The sequence below is a fragment of the Sceloporus undulatus genome, chromosome 9 (genome assembly GCF_019175285.1).
Source record: "Sceloporus undulatus isolate JIND9_A2432 ecotype Alabama chromosome 9, SceUnd_v1.1, whole genome shotgun sequence".
Classification (NCBI taxonomy): domain Eukaryota; kingdom Metazoa; phylum Chordata; class Lepidosauria; order Squamata; family Phrynosomatidae; genus Sceloporus; species Sceloporus undulatus.
The window spans coordinates 34540261-34559565 of NC_056530.1; the positions used below are offsets into that span (position 1 = coordinate 34540261).

At 42.2% G+C, this 19305-nt stretch overlaps 1 protein-coding gene across 2 annotated transcripts; it reads left to right on the forward strand.

The window, feature by feature from the left end:
* Nucleotides 1–2194: 2194 nt before the first annotated feature.
* Nucleotides 2195–18798, forward strand: LOC121916116 (lysosomal acid glucosylceramidase-like). 2 transcript variants are annotated; one of them, XM_042440917.1, is made up of 8 exons: nucleotides 2195–2327; nucleotides 5621–5767; nucleotides 6622–6755; nucleotides 8660–8832; nucleotides 10384–10621; nucleotides 12459–12686; nucleotides 12808–12971; nucleotides 13108–13415. In XM_042440917.1, the coding sequence occupies exons 2-8, from the start codon at nucleotides 5659–5661 to the stop codon at nucleotides 13109–13111; spliced, it is 1050 nt and encodes a 349-aa protein (XP_042296851.1). In that variant the 5' UTR covers nucleotides 2195–2327; nucleotides 5621–5658; the 3' UTR covers nucleotides 13112–13415. The 2 variants fall into 2 exon arrangements, with proteins under 2 accessions (XP_042296851.1, XP_042296852.1); XM_042440918.1 differs by lacking the exons at nucleotides 2195–2327; nucleotides 5621–5767; nucleotides 13108–13415 and adding exons at nucleotides 14080–14205; nucleotides 17729–18798 and having other exon boundaries at nucleotides 6621–6755; nucleotides 8719–8832.
* The last annotated feature ends 507 nt before the right edge of the window (nucleotides 18799–19305 follow it).

Below are 19305 nucleotides of genomic sequence, written 5' to 3' on the forward strand. Positions count from 1 at the left end.
CCTGTGCCCCCTAGTTTTTTTACATGATGCTTGTCATCTCAGCAGATCTTGCAGGGAGGGATTGGACTACAACTTCTAGAATCCTCCCACCATGGCCATTGCATTGTGGCTATATAAAAGACTTGGGCGGGTTACATACCGCCATATACTTCCACACGGCTGCCGCCATATTGACGTAGTGGACGCAGTGCGTCTGCACGTCGCGCGGCACTTATGATGTCGTGAGTGCGCCATTGGTGCCTCACGGCATCATAACCGCGCCGCAGGAAGAAGCGCCGTTTTGGGGCTTCTTAATTGCTCTGCGCGGGAGCCGCACGGTTTGGCTGCTGCAGCTCCCTTGCGGAGCAACCAGCAGCGCCGGCAGACCACCACTTTTAGGCAGTCTGTAATGCACCTTGGTCTTTGGAAAATGAATGAGTTGACAGCATGTGGAAGATGCTGCGTCAGGAGTCGTTTGTTGTTTCAGATCACATGTGCAGGACGACATGTGCAGGAACACCATACTTATGCTGAAGCAACATCATGGGAAAAACAATGACATGCGCACTGCACTGTATGCACACGCTCCATTATTTTCAATGGGGCTTGAGCATACGTGTTTTTTCCCTTATGCAGGGGGGTCCAGAATGGATCCTCATGTATAGCCCACTGTATAATTTCTTTGGCTTTGTGGAGTCTATAAGTCTTGAGCAATTGCTGATGACATCTCTTTTGCAGCCTTTCTGCAGAGCACCCAGAACCTGTTGATCAGGATTTTGTAACTTGAGGACACTGTCAACAAATGTTGATCTTCTCAGGAGTCATGGGAGGAGATGCACACTTGGTTACAGAGAACACATTGTCTTTTAAAATAAAATAAAATCCTCATAAGTTCACTTCTGCAGCATCTCTATTTTAATCTTGACTAACTGCGCCCAGAAGAGCCTGAGTTGGAGCTTTTCAGCTTTTCGTCATCTTATGAGGCTGAGATAATGTGACTTGCCCAAGGTCAACCAGTAGGTCACCCCATGGCCAAGGGGTGATTTGAACGCTGTTCTCCAAAGTCCTTGCCCAATGCTCTACAGAGTCCTGGTCCAACACATTCAGAGTTCTGGCCCACCAGCCATGTCTACCTTTAAGATACTTTAAAGATGTCTCTGTCATTGTCACTTGGATTTTTGTGACTTCATTCTAACATAAAGTTTTACTGTAGCTTGAACTATTTCAAGGCTTTGATTTACATTATGTGGTGTGTTGTAATAATTTATTGTTTATTTGTAGTTTGTTAATTGTTTATTACCATCTATTTTGACAAATTTGACTATCAAATCCCAATCCATGTTGGATGTTTTAAATTATTTCTCTTCTATCCAGTTAGATAACCTATCCATTTCTATATTGTCCAAGGTTCTTAATAGCCATTCATCTACTGTGGGTAGCTCATTTGATTTCCATTGGTGATCATATAGAGTAGAAGCTTTGTTATTGGGGAATGCTGGAGCAGACGACCTACAGCAATGAAAGCATGCAACATCCTCTTGCAGCAGTTCTAGAAAGAGGCATTTAAACAAGTTATTATATTCCATGGCTGACACCCCAGTTCCCTGTGGCTGTATAAGAGCACCTCTGAGCTGGAGTGTCTCTCCTCAGGTTGAGGCTGATGAAAAATGAACTCCCAAAGTTTATATAGCACAGAGGCAAACAGGAAATTCTGCAAACATGATCCATCTCCCATCATAATAGCTATGAGAACTACGCAAGCTGACTGTTCATAGAACGGTTTAATATCTTGGTCCATTCCTGGCTGCCAAATTTAATCAAAACTATTTAGCATGGCCTGCTTTTGTTGTGATGTGCCCTCAAGTCAAATCTTATAGTAACCCTAAGGCAAATCTATTATGCAGTTTACTTGGCAAGAGTGATTCAGAGGAAGTTTACCATTGGCTTCCTCTAAGCCTGAGAGGGCATGACTTACCCAAGATCATTTAGTGAGTTTCCACTGCGTGTGATTCTAAAACACATCTGCCTGAGGCAGAAGCCATGCTCACTGAAGGGCCTTCCCCTTTTCTATGAGGGATTGATGGTGGGTTGATGAGCCTTCCCTTTATTCCATATGTTCCATCACTACTGATTCTTTCTCTCCCTGCCCCCCAAAGGTAGTCTACCCTGCAACAAGAAATACTTTGGCCATGACTCCATTGTGTGTGTTTGCAACCGCACCTACTGTGATACACAGGACACCGTCTCCCTTCCACCTGCCAACTTCTTTGTGAAATATGAGAGCAGCAAATCCGGCAAGCGGCTGGAGCGCAGTGAAGGGAAGTTCCAGGACAAAACGTTCACCCCAGGTATCTGTTGCTTCTTTATTTGGGTGTAACAGAATCCTAGAATTGGAGGGGCAGTGTGGAAGTTACTTAATTCACCACCTCCCTATCTGATGAAGGCAATCCTGATAAAAATGTCACTTCTGCTGCTTGTATACAACACATTTCAATAATAAATGTATTATTTGTCATCATAGGCCAATCCAATACTATTATAAGTATAAAAGCAAAAGAATTCAGAGATTCAGCTGTGTTAGTTTGTAGAATCAGTATGTAGAGAGATCTTGTAGCACTTTTGAGATTTTATTTGTGTGTGTGTGTGTGTGTGTGTGAGATATAAAAGCACACACGAATAATGCGATAAAATGGTGGAGGTGGGGAATTTTGGTTGGAATTTTAGGTAGCAGAATTCTTTGAAAAATTGAAAAATTTACTAATGGTGAACAGTAGCTCCTTCCTTCCTTCCTTCCTTCCTTGGAAGCATATTTTAACCCTGTTACCAGTGGTGGAATTCCTTCCTGTTATTCCTTCCTGTTATTTCCATTTTCTTCCTTCTCTGCCCTCAAATTTCCTTGATGCAGTGTCATTCTGGGGAAGAAATGGCATCCTAAAAGACATTAGAAGGTACTCAGAGAGAGAGAGATGACTTCATGTCACCACCAGTTGCCATTATGCCACCACTAATGGTTTACCTCTGAAATTTTGAAAAATGTCCCCCATCTTCAAATCACCTTCAGTTTTGTAGAGGGTTTGAATCGTCTCATCCAATTCAAGAAATTTAGGACCAACTACTGTATGTTCTAGAACAAAAAAGAGACTTCATATAAAGAAATATGGATGTATAATCCCTATTATTCATATCTATGCCACCTTAAATATGTTGCCTGGATTTTGACGGCTTGATAAACTTTAGTTTGTTGTTATGGGAATAAATTTGGCTCATCCACTAGGCCTGCATCCCTTTCTCTGACATGGACATGAGGAAGAGAGTAGAATTATCTGTTCCAGATTCTTAACAGTTTCGACGTTAACAGTGGCTATTTTTCTGACTTTGAAGTTGTTTTATTTCAAACATACCATAGTCAAAATTTACCCAGTCAAAACTGGAACTGAAAACTTCCAGAAACTTACTCAAATCCATGCCAGTGTTAAGGAGGAAAGGAATGTATAAGAGCTGGGCTTGTTTTTCCAGCGATGGAGGGGAGATACCTGGATGTGGGTTGTTCCTCCTTATTGCTCCAGAAAGCAGGAAGTAGACTTGGAGAGCCACTAATAGAAGGAGCAACCCTTCCTAGCTCTCAGTTTAGTTCCTACTTCTGTTTCACAGAAGCGGTTCTCAGATATATTTCTCGTTTTCTCTTGTTACTGTGAACTCACATCACTTCTGTTTCATTCCTTTGACTGTTATCTCACCTTGCTTCCAAAAACAAAAAAGCCTTTCTTCCCCTTTCCAAATTTTCTTTGTCAGAGGGACTATTCTGTAGAGCAGTGTTAGAAGATGGCAGAAAAGGGCTCACTAGATGACAGCCCGAGCATATTGGGGAAGGAGGACTCGCCCATGTCTGCCTCTGGGCTCAGGACTCCTGAGACCTATGCAGATCTTAGCAAAAGGCAAAAAAGGCAGGCTACCAGACAGCGTAATGGGACCCCTCCACCTGCTACCAAAGAGGAGCATGCTGCAAAGCACTAATCCAGAATGGGGAGGTGAACACAGCAAGTGAAGAAACCAATGAGGGGCTATGCCGAGGATCCAACCTTCCCCCATCCCTGACAAGCGAAGCAGGATACTCTGTCTTCTGCATCTGGTTAAAAGCCTTTATTGCCAGCAATAAAGCACACAAGAGCATGCAAGTGGTCACTTCCTGCCAGTCTTTACAACTCCATCAGGGAGTGGCATTGCACCCACTCAAAGAATGAAGCCACTGATGCATCCTTAAGATGGAAGTCATCCTCTTCACTCCCATCATTCCATGAAGGGAAGGGATCTGCAATCCCACAGTCCAAAAAAGAAATTCCATCTATGTCATTTTTGCAGGAGCCACCAGGGTACTAAGGACCCAATGTGCAAAACAGCACAATAAAGCCATGATTAGTTATACCATCTAAATGCAGCCAGTTGGTAACAAGCTGAAGATCTAGGGGATCTGTACACTCCTTTCTGAATTTCTCCTTTCAACCATTGCTTCTTGTGGAATTGGAGAGTTTGAAAATACAGATGGCCCAAACCTCTTTAATACTACCCTATATACCCAACTGTAAGTTGAAAAATGTATGCCAGAAATTGACCCTAAGATCCTGGGTCGACATATATACAGGTCAGTACAGTAATACTAATTGGAAAGGTCCTGAAAGAAGCACCATGCCCTGTGCCTCGGCAGTGATTTCCAAAAGAGCTGCCCAGGTGGTGGTGGGGGGGGAGGTGATTTTCTTCCCAATCCGATGTCAAAACCTTCTCTCCCCACTAAATTGCCCATTTAACTCCACTTCCTTCCCTTCTCAATCCGATGTTAAAACCTTCTCCAGGGAAGTGGTGTTAGGTGGTCGGGAGAGGTCCAGAAAAGGAGAAGGACAGACGGAAATGGTGTTTTCTTCTTTACATCCTTTGACCCCATACAGACAGGCCAAAATAAAGCTGCTTCGGGTCACTTTGGAGGTATGCTGTTTAAATAATGCATGCATACTAAGAGCCCGAAAGCTGCACCAAAGTCATGATCGAATCCTAAGGACTGGTACACAGCTTTGGTGCAGCTTCCGAACCCTTAGGATACATTCATCATGTAAACAGCATACCTCCAAAGTGACCCAAAGCAGCTTTATTTTGGCCTGTCTGTATAGGGCTATAGTTAAATGCTCCTAAGTTTTACTGTTGATTTATCCACAGGTCATATCAAAATCTATGATTTTGGCACTAAAACCTTCCTTCGACTTATACATGAGGTCAACTTGTACATGAATATATACAGTAAATAATGGAGAGCATCACACTAGTGAGCAAGACTGGTGTTTTGAAGTTTTGTACTGAAAATTGGGAAATTCAAATTCTAGCTCCTACTGAGCTATGAAATTCACTGTTTCACTCTCTCAGGTGCACCTACTTCAAAGGGTTGTTATGAGGATAGAGTAGGGAGGAGAAGATTTTGGAGGAAGGTAAATTATCGCTGTAAAATATAAAACAATGCAGAATTAATGAAAGCACTTTGTAAATGACTTGGCTCCATGAAAATTGGCATCTGACTGGTAAGCAAAGGCTTTTTAAAGATGGGACGGGTATAAATGAAGGTATAACCATTCTTCTGTTACGAACTCTTGCCTGTCAGCTCTGGTTCTGATTCTGGAGACAGCTCAGCGGTATCAAATGATAAAGGGATTTGGTGGTTCTGTCACTGATGCGGCTGCCTTGAATATCCTCTCTCTGACTCCTGATACCCAGAATAATCTGCTCCGTTCCTATTTTTCTGATGAAGGTGAGTGCAAGGGGGACTGGCAGAGGTGTAGCTGAGCCAGTACTTGTAAGGCCAAAGTGCTAGAACTTTTATTATTATTTTTTATTATTAGCAAGAACAATTACATCTTTCTACTATTGCCTCTGAGCTTAGCTGCAGTCTTTCCAGCAAATAGTAGTGAGAGAGCATGGGTTGGGGCATGTATATTATATTAAAGACATGTTTCAGTAAGCTGTATGTACATATTAGAGTTTATATATTGTTAGCTGTCCCTGTTGCAATACAAAATATTTTGAGATATCTTGATATTTATGAGCAGTTAAGACCTGTTACTGCTGTAAAAGATCTGCACTAATTGAAGATGAAAATGGCCATGCCTCATGCTCATATTTTTGAATCAATCTTGGGCCTGTGAATGTGGAGACTGATATGATGAACACACACACTACAGAATTTACCCCTCCACTACCAAATTAGTTGCAGGCCCAAGTAAGATTTATGTCCCATTAGAACCCGCATTGATTATGATTACCAACCTCCAGTATCTATTTATTTTCTTAACATAGGATTGTCCTGAGCCTTTTTTTCAAACCCATAAGAGACTGGACAAAATCACTGCTAAGTTTTTCTTTTTTGGGGGGGAGGGAAGGCTATTTCTGACCTCTCAATATACCTCTGCTAAACAGCCAACGTTGAGATTGCCTGGATACTTCTGGGAGTATAATTCTCCGATTTGAATCAATTTTGTTTGGGTTGTGGAGGCCTTGGAGAGCCGTGGGCTGCATCATTTCCATTTCTGCTTTAGTTAGAAATATATGGTAATCCGCTGTATATTTCTGTCGTCTTTCCCCATTATCCTTCCTCCTTACCTGCAGGGATAGAGTACAATCTACTGCGCCTGCCCATGGCAAGTTGTGACTTCTCAGTAAGACCATACACTTATGATGACTCACCATATGACTTTGAGCTGAAGAACTTCAGCCTGGTTGAAGAAGATATCAAAATGAAAGTGAGTGTCACACAGAGGGAGGTGATGGGAAGAGGGACAGGGATTTCCCCCCATAGGGCAGAGGTCTCTGTTGGTTTTCGTGTTTTATTGATATCATAGGTAAATGGATCCTGGATTCAGATGTAAAATTACCAAAATTTTGAAGCTCTGAGAAAAAAAAAAGAGTGGATGTTTTCTGAAAAACTGAAAAATACAGTATTATAGATTGAAAGTAATTTTATTATTTATGAACATAAAATGTAAAAATTGGTAAAATTATCATGTTACCATCAGAAGTACAGCTTATTCAGAAAATAATTACAAATTTATTTTTTTCTAAATTTTATATTTTGTTACAAATGGTGTGACAGGGGCCTGAACTGTAAGGAACTCTGATTCTGCCAATTTATGACAAGTTAGCAAATAATCTCCAATAAAAACAGAACCTATCTTTGCTAGTAAAACATAGAACATCATTTCTTCTCTATTAGTTTTCTCCTTAAAGAAAAAGGGCTGGGGGGGGGGGACCTGTATTATTTCTGAATTTTTCCATTTTTTCTCCTGAGTGTTCACATCGCTAGATGGACAGTATTAACTGACTCATCCCCTCCTTCAGAACTGGGGAGAGCAGATACCCACAGAAAAGTAGCGGGAAGCTTAGAAGGGAGATGTTGCAATATGGAATGCTGATGTAGGGAGCTTTTGCTAGCTAGCCAGCCATTCTCTTTCTCAGGATCCTACTCCTTCTGCCCTGTCTTCTGTTGCCAGCCATTCAAGTCTTTTCCAAAGACACCTCATTCCATTTTTTCTCGTCATAGTCTGCCTCCTCTGCACCACCAAAACAGTCAACCTGTACCTTTCTGAGCTTGTATAACTACCATCTCTCTCTCTCTCTGGCTTTTTCCCCTCTGAGGTCGCTAAAATGAATATCCAGCTTGTTGGCGGCAATTAGCTTACATATTATAAACCGCTTAGGGAATGCTTAAGTGTACTGATAAGCATATAGAAATGCAATTGCTATTGCTGATTCTGTTGTTTTCTTCTTGCACAAACATCTGTATGCATATTTTTACACATTTATCTAGCATACACACATCCACCAGTTCCCGAAATTATTTTTGTGTGTATATTTTCCCACAAATAAGACACATTTTAGTGGTATGCAGTTTTTAAAAACGCCTGTTTGGTGCACAGTTTGTTTCTCTGAAACACTCTGTCAGATCTGCAGATGTGTGAGTTCTTAAGATAAAGTGTGCTTTCTTTATGCAAAAAAGTCTCAGGAAGTGGGTAAAGGCTTCTTTCATTAAGATAACTGGATCCAACAAAATTCTTTTCTGTTCTGTGTTTGTGTGACATCTGTGATTATTGTTGTATGCCTTCAAGTCATTAACATAATGTTGACCGTAAAGTTCTATTGCATGGTTTCTTTGGCTAGATTTGGGGGGTGATGGGTTGTCCTTGCCTTCCTCTAAGGCAGTGGTTCTCAACCTTCCTAATGCTGCAACCCTTTGATACAGTTCCTCATGTTTTGGTGACCCGCAGCCATAAAGACGTGGTGTCTCGGTTCCTAAGACTATTGGAAATATTTGTTTTCCGGTGGTCTTAGGAGACCCCTGTGAAAAGGTCGTTTGACCCCCAAACGGGTCGCGACCCACAGGTTGAGAACTGCTGCTTTAAGGCCTCAGCCTTAGTGTCTTGACTGAGATATGAGTTTCTGTGGCTGAGCAGGAATTTAAACTATGGTCCCCCAAAGTCCAAATATCCAAACACTACACCATGCTAGCTCTCTCTGTGTGAATACCATACCTAATTTTCCCCTCAGTAATCACACATGATAATGTCAAAAAGAGCATTTGGATCTTCTTGGCCCCACTTCTTTTTGGCCCAGATCATCCTCATTGGCTCCTGGTTCCTTCTCCCCATAGATCCCTATTGTTCATCGTGCCAAGGCCATGTCTAAGAAATCCATCTCCTTGTTCGCCAGCCCATGGACTTCTCCGATTTGGATGAAAACCAACGAGGACTGGAAAGGGAAGGGATCCCTCAAGGGGAATGCAGGCGACCAGTACCACAAGACGTGGGCCAACTATTTTGTAAGGTAAAATGGGATGCTGAGGGGGTGAAGATGGGGCCACAGCTTCCTGTTTTGGCAGATGGGAAGTCAGAAAGGCTACTTGCCCAAATAGGATGTTCAAATTTGGCACGGCTCAGTTTTTTTCAGGATTGTATGTGAGTGACAGTTTTATAGGAATGTAAAGGTGTGCAATATTGCCCCTGGCAATTATAGAATCTGGTTTGGCCAGGTCTGGTATAAATGCCAGAACTGTGGCTTTCTAGGCTTGAAGAGTACTGCACTACAGCCTCACCTCTAAATTCACTTCCCTTTGAGAGTTCACCTGCCTGACATCATTGACTTATAGTCAAACCAAAGAACACTAGTAAGTATCTGATTAAATGGTTTTCTGAGATAGAATCTGGCATGGGGAATGAAAAGGCCCTCCCTAGGTGGAGGGCATGAACTCCATTTAGAGAAGGTATATCCCAAGTGTAAAGATAGATAATAAAATACCAAAGTCAGAATCATTTATAACATAGCATTTGCAATATCTATATATGGATGTGAAAGCTGGAAAGTAAAGAAAGCTGGCAGGAAGAAAATCAGCAAATCAGCTTGTTTGAAATGTTCTGGAAGAAAGTTCTCTGGGTACCAAGGACCACTAAAAAGATAAATAAATGGTCTGCTCTATACTCATCCAGAGTCACCAGACAAATCTCAGAACCTGGAAAGGAATAAATCTGTTCAAATTTTGATTGTTTTTGTTAGCTAGAAGTCTCAGACCTTCCTTGGTCTCATTGCTGCAATCTGGGCCATAGAAAAGTTTGAGAGAATTTGTTCCTCATCTCCTGAGAATGAACAATTAGACGTATTAGTATCCTGATTGGCCTTAGAGATGCTGGCAATGTCTTTGATGATGCTGTCCTTAACTGAAGAAGGATTCTGAGCACGTATTGAAGTCAGTGTAGCCTCCAATACAAATGTTACTTGTTGCAAGCAATTAATCTTTTAAAAGATTTTCTTAACTGGAAAACTAGTCAGAAAGATATCTTATATTAAGTTGAACTGTGCTTGAAGTCATTGTTACAGGCTGACTGTCACAACCTGATTGTCTGGAGGGCCACAGTAGCCCACCTTAGGCCGAAGGTCTTAAATATTATTCAGCTGCACACATTTTAGCTGTTCAGACTTTCACATATGGGGGGGGGGGGAGGATTTGCACATTTTACTTCTCTGAAACATCCCATAAGCCCTACAGATGTGTGTGTTTTTGAGGCAAAATGCATTTCTTCTTGCAACAAATCTTGGGAGGTGTGAAAAGTCTACGTTCTCCAAGGCAGTATTCAGCAAAATTATTTTCCATTTCTTGACCTATTTAATAGGGTCATTAAGAGGATAAAACAACAGGCAGGAGAGTCGTATATGCTGCTTTGAACTCACTGGAGGAAAGATAAGATAGAGATGTGACTAATTATAAAATAAGTAATAAGCAAGCGGTGTACCCACACAGAATCTGGGTTTAAGGTTTAAGACCTTAGTTTCTTATTCTGTCATTGGAAATAACTGAAGTCTTTCCCCCTTTTCCCCATCTAGATTCCTAGATGAATATGCCAAGCATAATTTGACCTTCTGGGCCATAACAGCTGAGAATGAGCCTACTGCTGGACTGATCAATAACTACCCTTTCCAGTGCCTGGGATTCACTGCTGAGCAGCAGCGGGACTTTATTGCACTGGACCTGGGCCCAGCCCTAGTGAACAGCACACACAAGGACATCCGTCTCATCATCCTGGATGACAACCGGGTGCATCTGCCCCACTGGGCCAAGGTGGTGCGTACTGTAGGTTGAAACAGTTTGAGTGCATGTGCTGCCTTTCCATAGGCATGCAGAATCCAGCTTCCATGGAATCTTATGCTTTCCTTTTTCATGTTGTTGTTGTTATTAAATTTTAATTTCTACAGCGCCGTAGGTTTACACAGCACTTTATACAGTGAACAAGGAGAAGAAAGATAAAAGTCTGCCTACAACAGTTAAACATTCTAAAAGATAAACAATTATAAAATTGAAAAATGTTTTTAAAATGAGTAAATTTAAAATAATAAACTAAAACAGTATTTAATCAGCCATCAATCAAGTTGTGAGTTGGAATGCTTCCCTTAAAAAGATCGTCTTAAGCTCAGCCTTGAAACTGGCCAGAGAGGTGATGGTCCGTAAATGTTTATACACACACACACACACACACACACACACTCATATATATTCTTTATTGGTAGTTTTAAAAAAGAACACATAATACATAAATAAATCATATTTACAGAATCTTGTCACAGTTTAATAATAAAAAGGTAGTCCCCCCCCTGCTCCTCCTAGGGTCTAGGCCCCCAAAACTCTCAGTCTTGATAACCTTTGTAAATAATTCTTGCAGTCCAGTGACATCTGGAAGGCCACATATTCCTCAGACGTGTTTTAGGGCCTCAGATTATATCTACATGTAAATGACAAAAATGTAGCAAAAATACACAACGTTTTACTAAATTTCATTAACATGTTGGTAATGAATGTAATTTTGTTAATACCTTAGAGCCTCAGCATGTTTTGAATCCAGGTTTTTCTGGTCAAGCACACCAACCTCCCTTTAAACAATGCAAAGAGAGCCTGTGTGGTGTCATGGTTTGTGTGTTGGACTAGTACTCCTGGAGGCCAAGGTTCGACTCCCCACTCAGCCCTGGAAACCCACTGGATGCCTTTAGGCAGGTCCCACTGTCTCACCTTCAGAGGAAGGCAATGGTAAAACCTCTAAAGAAACCTTGCTAAGTTGGAAATGATAAGATCAATATAAGTAAGAATTAACTTGTAAGCACAAAACCACCACCACCACCACAATAGTTCAGGTGAAAGTGATACAGTACTCTCAAGCGGAGCCTGAAAAAGTTATTTTTCTAGACTACAAAAGCCAGAATAAATAAGTAATCTAAAGGTAACCCAAAAGAAATAATGTCAACTTGAAGGCATTAAGTTCCCCATTGTAATTATTTATTTATATGCCACTTTTCTCCCACTTGGGATGCAAGATGGCTTATAGAAGGCTAAAACAAGATAAACTAAAACCCTGAAAGGAAACAGTTAAAACGCAATCGAACAAATCATCACATTAAAACACCATTAACATTTTTAAAGTATGATGTCATTTAAGAACATAACAAAGCCTGAAACGCAGGGACCAAATAAAGCGGCTTCTGGACGCTTTGGAAGCCTGGCGTTCAGATGACGCACATGCTCAAAGCTGCACTGGGGCCGAGCTCCAGTCCAAAAGACCGAATTAAAAAGGAGTAGATTTGACTCCTTTGAATCTGGCCAGTGCATTTTGGGCAGTAGTGCGCTTTGGGAGCAGGCCTTGTGGTCACCAAAGTACCAGCCCGATTGTAGCCTTGTAGCCAGAGTGGCCAGAGGCTGCTCTTTATCAGCCATCTACTTCACCCCAGAGTTACAGCACACACAGACCATTGAAAGGATCCTTGTAATCAATTAATTTGCGGCCCTAGCTTTCCTCAGAAAGGAATTCCACAGGCTTGGTTCCCTCTTATTGTCGTTCGTCTTTCCCCTGTTTCTTAATACTTCCACTTTGTGGGGAACATGTGTTTGATGTGTCAATTGTTCCTCTGTCCAGGTGCTGAGCGGGGACAGCAAGGCTTACCGTTATGTCCATGGCATTGGCCTGCATTGGTACCTCGATTTCATCGCCCCCATTACTGACACGGTGGCAGCCACCCATCAGCTCTACCCAGACTATTTCCTAATTTCCACTGAAGCCTGTGCTGGATCACACTTTTGGGAGAGAGACGTGATCCTTGGTTCTTGGGATCGGGGCAACCAGTACAGCCGCAGCATCTTGTCGGTATGACCTGTGATTGGGTGGAAGGAAAGAAGGGAACAGCCCCGGATGCTATTTTACCATCCCTTCTCCTTTGTGCTTCATCTCTAATCATGACTTTCCCTTCCCTTTCCCTCCTCTATAGAACCTTAACAACCACGTCACAGGCTGGATCGACTGGAATTTAGCCCTTGATTTAGAAGGAGGCCCCAATTGGGTGAAGAATTTTGTAGATAGTCCGATCATTGTAGACACATCCAACGATGCCTTCTACAAGCAGCCCATGTTCTATCATATGGGACACTTTAGGTGAGGCCTTTCCCTATTAGTGGTGCTCTCATATTATGTTGGTGTGAGACAGTGATATTTAGCAAAGAGAGGCAATTAAAGAAAAATGAATGGATGCACAGATGGATTAAGAGGTGTTTGTATTTTTGGTTTTTAGGTGATGGGTTGCAGTTAACTCCATACATAATCACAGAATTATAGAGCTGGAAGAGACTCCAAGAGCCATCCAGTCCAACCCCCTGCTGTGCAGGAAAACAAAGCACTTCCAACAGATGTCCATGCAGACTCTTTTTAGAAACCTCCCAAGAGAGGATATTCCACCACACTGATGTAGTATATTCTGCTGTTGAACATCTCTTACTGTCAAAAAGCTGTTCCTAATGTTTAGGTTGAATCTCTTCTTGTAGTTTGAATCTATTCCTCTATGTCCTAGTCTCTGGAGCAGCACACAACAAGCTTGCTCCATTCGCAATATGACATCCCTTCAAATATTTAAACATAGCTATCATGTCATCCTTCTCTTCCCAGGCTAAACATACCCAGCTCTCTTAGTCGCTGGAAACATGGTTTCCAAACCTTTCACCATGTTGGTTGCCTCTACTATGAATACAACTCCAGCTTGTCTATATCCCTCTTGAATTGTGGTGCCGAAAACTGGATGCAATCAGGAGTTTTGTATAATCTACTTCCGTATTCTATTCTTACTGTGTTACCACAGCAAGATGCTTCCTGGTAGCCCACAAATGAGATACAATATCAACAGCTTTCCACCTCTTTGTCACTAAAGTATTTAGTAATCAGAGATATACTGTTTCTGATTTTAGAGATTTCCTTGAGCTAGCATGACTCATAATCATTGGTTATTCACTGTTCTCTAATGTGGTTTTCTAATCTAATTTTAAAGTCATCGAAGTAGCTGGCTGTCACCTCATGGCGACAAATTCCATACATTATGATTGTGCCAGCTGGGCATTGTAGTAAAAAAAGGGTCTTGAAAGGGTCTTAACCCTGAAATGACAGGGTTAGCCTGCCAGTTGTGAAATGTATCACTTTTTCCACAACATCATTATTACTACTATTATTATTATTATTATTATTATTAACAATCTCATTTTCTTTATTTTTACAGCAAATTCATCCCTGAAGGCTCCCAGCGGGTTGGGCTGAGAGTCCTCCAGAAATACCTGGGGTCCAACTTGGAGCATGTGGCTGTACTTCGCCCTGATGGATCTGCTGTAGTGGTTGTTCTTAACCGGTGAGTGTCAGGCACATAGGTTCACAGTGAAATGAGGGAGGGTATCTGTCATGGCCAGCCACGAGGAGAACTCAGAGGACAACAAAGAGGACTTGGCTCCTCAAGTGCAGGAGGAACCTGAGGCTGTGCCAGGCCCCAGTTCTGCCTTGCCAGGTCCCAGCTCTGCTCTCCCAACCCCAGTGGATTTGGCTCAGCCAGACCCTAACTCTGTGGGATCTCCTCCAGTGGAGCCTGGGGCTCAGCAGCCCAGCCTTGCCTCAGTAGAAGTGTCAGACTTGGGAGACATAGAGCAGCAGAGCATTGAGGTTCCTACCTTTAGCCAGAGGAGATCAAAAAGGGTGTGGCTTCGGCATTCCAAGAGGCTTGCTGAGAAACGCTCATTAGACAATCAGCAGCTGTGATAAGGGAGCTAGATATAAGGCACCTGGCAGACGCTGAGCTCTTGGACACGCTCCAGTTTCTCAATGTCCTTTTTGAATTGTGGTGCCCAGAACGACACAATATTCCAGGTGGGGCCTGACCAGAGCAGAATAGAGTGGGACTATTACTTCCCTTGATCTAGACACTGTACTTCTCTTGATGCAGCCTAGAATCTACTTGGACTCCTAGATCCCTTTCACACGTAGTTTCATTCAGCCAGGTGTCCCCCATCCTATATCTGTGCATTTCATTTTCCCACCCTAAGTGCAGTACCTTACATTTCTCCGTGTTGAATTTCATTTTGTTAGCTTTGGCCCAGTTTCTAGTCTGTTCAGGTCATTTTGAATCTTGATCCTGTCCTCTGGGGTATTAGCTTCTCCTCCTAATTTGGTGTCATCTGCAAATTTGATAACTATGCCCCCAACTTTGTTCTCCAAGTCATTGATAAAGATGTTGACTAGCACTGGGCCCAGGACAGAGCCCTGTGGACCCCGATGGTCACTTCCCTCCAGGATGAAAAGGAACCATTGTTGAGCACCCTTTGGGTTCGGCCAGTCAACCAATTACAAACCCATGTAACAGTTGCCTTGTCTAGCCCACATTCTACAAGCTTGTTTTCAAGACCATGTGTTTCCTTTACTTGCTGCCTGTGCAAGTTCTTTTGCCTCCCACTTTTGGGTCCTTGCACTGTTTGCCTTGTTCCCTCTGACTATTTTTCTCCAGCCCTTTTGCCTTCCAGAATACTGTCTCCCTCCCCCACATAACTCAGTTTAAAGCCCTCCTGTTCAAAGTTTTGAGACTACTGGCAAAAACGTTTTTGCCAACTGGCGTGAGATGCAACCCATCCCTTGCCAGAAGTCCCTCCTCATGGAACCTCAGACCATGATCCAAAAATCCAAATCGTTCTTGGTAGCACCATCTGCGGAGCCAGTTATTCACCTCTGCTGTTTTCCTCTCCCTTCCTGGACCATGCCCTTCGACTGGGAGAAGAGATGAGATGACAACTTGTACATCCTTCCCTTTCAACTTCCTACCCAAAGCCTCATAATCCCTTATGATATTCTGAAGGCTGTGCCTTGCAGTATCATTGGTTCCCACATAAACCAAAAGAAAGGGGTAATGGTCACTAGGCTTGACAAGTCTTGTCAGCCTCTCTGTCACATCACGGATCTTTGCCCCAGGGAAACAGCACACCTCCCGAGACATCTTGTCAGGCCCACAAACCACTGGTTCAGTGCCTCTCAGCAAAGAGTCCCCTACGACCACCACATGCCTCCTCCAAGGCTTAGCAGCAGCTGTTCCCTTTGGTGGTACTCCCAGGGTTCCCTGTTCAGTCCCTGAAGTCTGTCCCTGCTGCTGTTCCTCATCATCCTTGATAGTAGAGAGAGAATGAAATCTATTATGTAGCTGCAAGCTCACAGAATGTTCCCTGGTTTCCCTACTTCTGTGTGTGACCTTCCTCCAACTATCTACTTCTGTTGTGTGCAGCTTTCACTTTCCTTTCCTAAATTGATTTTCATCTTTGTAAGTTTCTTCTTCCCATGAGTCATTCATCTTTTAATCGTTTTTATATAGCTCTTCTATGTATTGTTTCCATCATTTCCCCCCATTTTGGTCATATATTGTGTATACTTCTATTAAAAATGGCCACCACAGTTTCTTTTCAATCTCCCCCATGTTGCCGCTGAATGCCACACAGGCCGAAAAAGTAGGTGTGCAAAAGGAAAGAGCTGCCTTTCTTTCTCCATTTTGGGAAAGGGAGGGATAATGGAGTGAATGCTGCTTCCATGCTTCCATTAAACATGCTTCTCATGCCAAGAGAAGCTTCTCATCTCTGCCCCTTGGCTTCACACTGGCTCCCTAATAGAAGCTGGTTGTTTTCATTGTTCTTCTCCCTGCCTTCTCTTTTTTTCCAAGCTCATCCATGGTCCAGGCATCAGAGGGACAGACCATTTGCTGGACTTCTCTCCTTCCCCACTGCCATTCCTTTCTCCCTTGTGTCTTGCATCTTTAGATTGTAAGCCTGAGGGCAGGGAAATGTCTAATTAACAATTTGTAAGCCACTTTAATAGCCTTTTGGCTGAAGAGCAGGGTATAAATAAATATTTATATTTATTATTTATTATTATTGTTCCTTTTCCTCATTTACATTCCTTTTCCTGTCTGTCTTTCTATAGACATAGACATTCCTTCCTTTGTCTTTAGCTCTTTCTAAGTATATGCATTTTTTAAAGTTGAAAGATTTGTTTTTTTTTTAATGTGCCCCTATGTTTTATCCTTGACATATCCATGGATCATAGCAAAATCCATAATTTTGGCTCCAAAACCTGCCCTCAGCATATTCATGAAGCTAACTTATACAGGGATATATATCCACCAAAAGTATCTGTGGAAGTAGACTGAAGTCTACGAAAGCTCATGCTGCCAATGTCTTTCAGTTAATATCAAAGGTGCTACAAAATCTCTCTACATACTGATTCTATAGACTAACATGACTACATCTTTGAATTCTACGATTATATACAGTATTTGAAAATTGATGTGGTTTGACAGAACAAGTTCAAGAGAAAGTTTTTTAATTCTGTTACTGACCAGATGCATCCCTAAGGTAAATCCTAAGAAATTTGCTTGACTATTCCTGTTAAAAGTACACCAGGCATTAGTAGAATAGCACTTACATAGGTTCCTTTCCTGTTCTATCTTATCCTCACCCCAACCTTGTGAGGTGGATCAGGCTGATGGAATGACTGTAGCAAAGCCACTTGGTAAGATAGCGGAGGAGGGACTGGAAAGTGGATATCTCCCAAGTCCCAATTCAACACACTGGCTGGTTATTTATAAATATTAATATATATTTTTGCTGGATGCATATAACCACAACACTGGCTTCTGTATCTCTTATTTTGAAATGTATCATCTCATTTGGTTGGACCTTTATCTAATTTCTAGAAAACTTCTCTTAGAGTGGAAGTGAAAAGGAAGCTGTTGGTGGGATGGGATGGGATGGTTTGGGATGAGGGTGTGTACATACATACATATATGTATCTGTAGTGAGAAGGGTTTGTAATAGCGTTTTGTCCCTTTTTGTCACCTTCCCCCTTAGGTCTGGCGTGAATGTCTCCTTTGGAATTTCTGATGAAGCTGGCCTTATCGTGAGTGAAATCCCTGCCAACTCTATTCAGACTTATCTGTGGAGGCGCGAGTGAGGAAGCAGGCCATGGTTCAGCATCTTGGCTTTAGGGAAAAGACTGAATAAAGGCCACCATGCTTTGAGAGGCCAAACCTACCTCAAGGTGTGCCACCACTCTTAGAAACTCTAGCCTTGTTCACTATGCCATTCACCAAACTTGGTCTTTGTGGCCTACCTCATTTACTCTCTATTCCAAAGCCAAGGGCTGGAGTGGCCCTAGTGAACTGGCCATCAAGGTCAGTTCTGTCTTGAGTCACAATCTGTGCTGGGAAAGGCCTGAAGATATCACTGGAAATAAATCTTCACTTGATGTGAGACAAAGATGCTAAGGCCAACAACACTCAGGGCAACCTAAATGAAGGAGGCCTCACTGGATGGGGTACTCAGGTCCAGGAGAGAAGCAACACATTTGCTTTGCCTGCTGGTTGAGAGTCTGTTGTTAAGTCTTTTCCCCTTTACACTTCTGATATTAAAGAGAATCTTACTCTATTAATTATCCCCACATGCTACCCCTGCATGTTTTCTGTATTGTGAGATGCCGCATTGTAGCTGCAACAGGGGAACTATGAAGAGTTGCCTGTGGACTGGGACCTCTAACCAAGGTAAAACAATTTTCTTCTTCTTAAATTTGGACTGAATTTGCATGTTTTACCTCTACATCACCATAATGTTCCTGATGCAAAAACATGGAGACTTCTTGAGGAAAGAGGCCTGTGATCTCACTGGAATGGAGACATGTTGGACTGCAAAAAGAGGGCTCCCTGTTGAGATGCAAATGGACTTTAAATTTCCTGGACTTTGAAAATCTCTTCATTGCCACATGGCCAGAAAGAGGAGGAGCCTGCCTGCCAAAGATATCCTCTCCAACATACAGTCGTCCCTTCTTATACACGGATTCAAGCATACACAGTTTGAAAATGTTCCAAAAAGTATAAATTTACCTTGATTTTCCATTTTTTATAAGGGACACCATTTTGCTATGTCATTATACTTAATGGGACTTGAGCATACACGGATTTTGTTATACACGGGGGATCTTGGAACCAAACCCCAGCGTATAACAAGGGTCCACTGTACCACCTTTACTAAGGACTGAAACAACATGCAGACATCTGACTAACATCTCCAATTGTTTTTTTTTTCTCCTGTTTGGTTTACAACATCTTGCCTGATGAAGAAGCCCATGGATTTTCAAAAGCTTGCAACATGTATATTGTCCATTTCAGTTGGCCAATAAAGGTATCACTGATGGATTTTTGTATGGATTTGTTAAATGGCCAGCACAGCTACCCCTGCATGTTTTCTACTTATTAGTTTACTGCCGTAAGCCTTAACTGTCTTCTTACTGCAAGAGCTGTGTGGAGCTTCTGTCTCTGACTGTTGATAACATCACCTTTCCCCCCTCATATCTTTCCTGAAGACTTTACACTGCATGGATAGTACTATTATATAACAGAGTGAAGGGCTGGTAAAAGATATTAACAGATTGT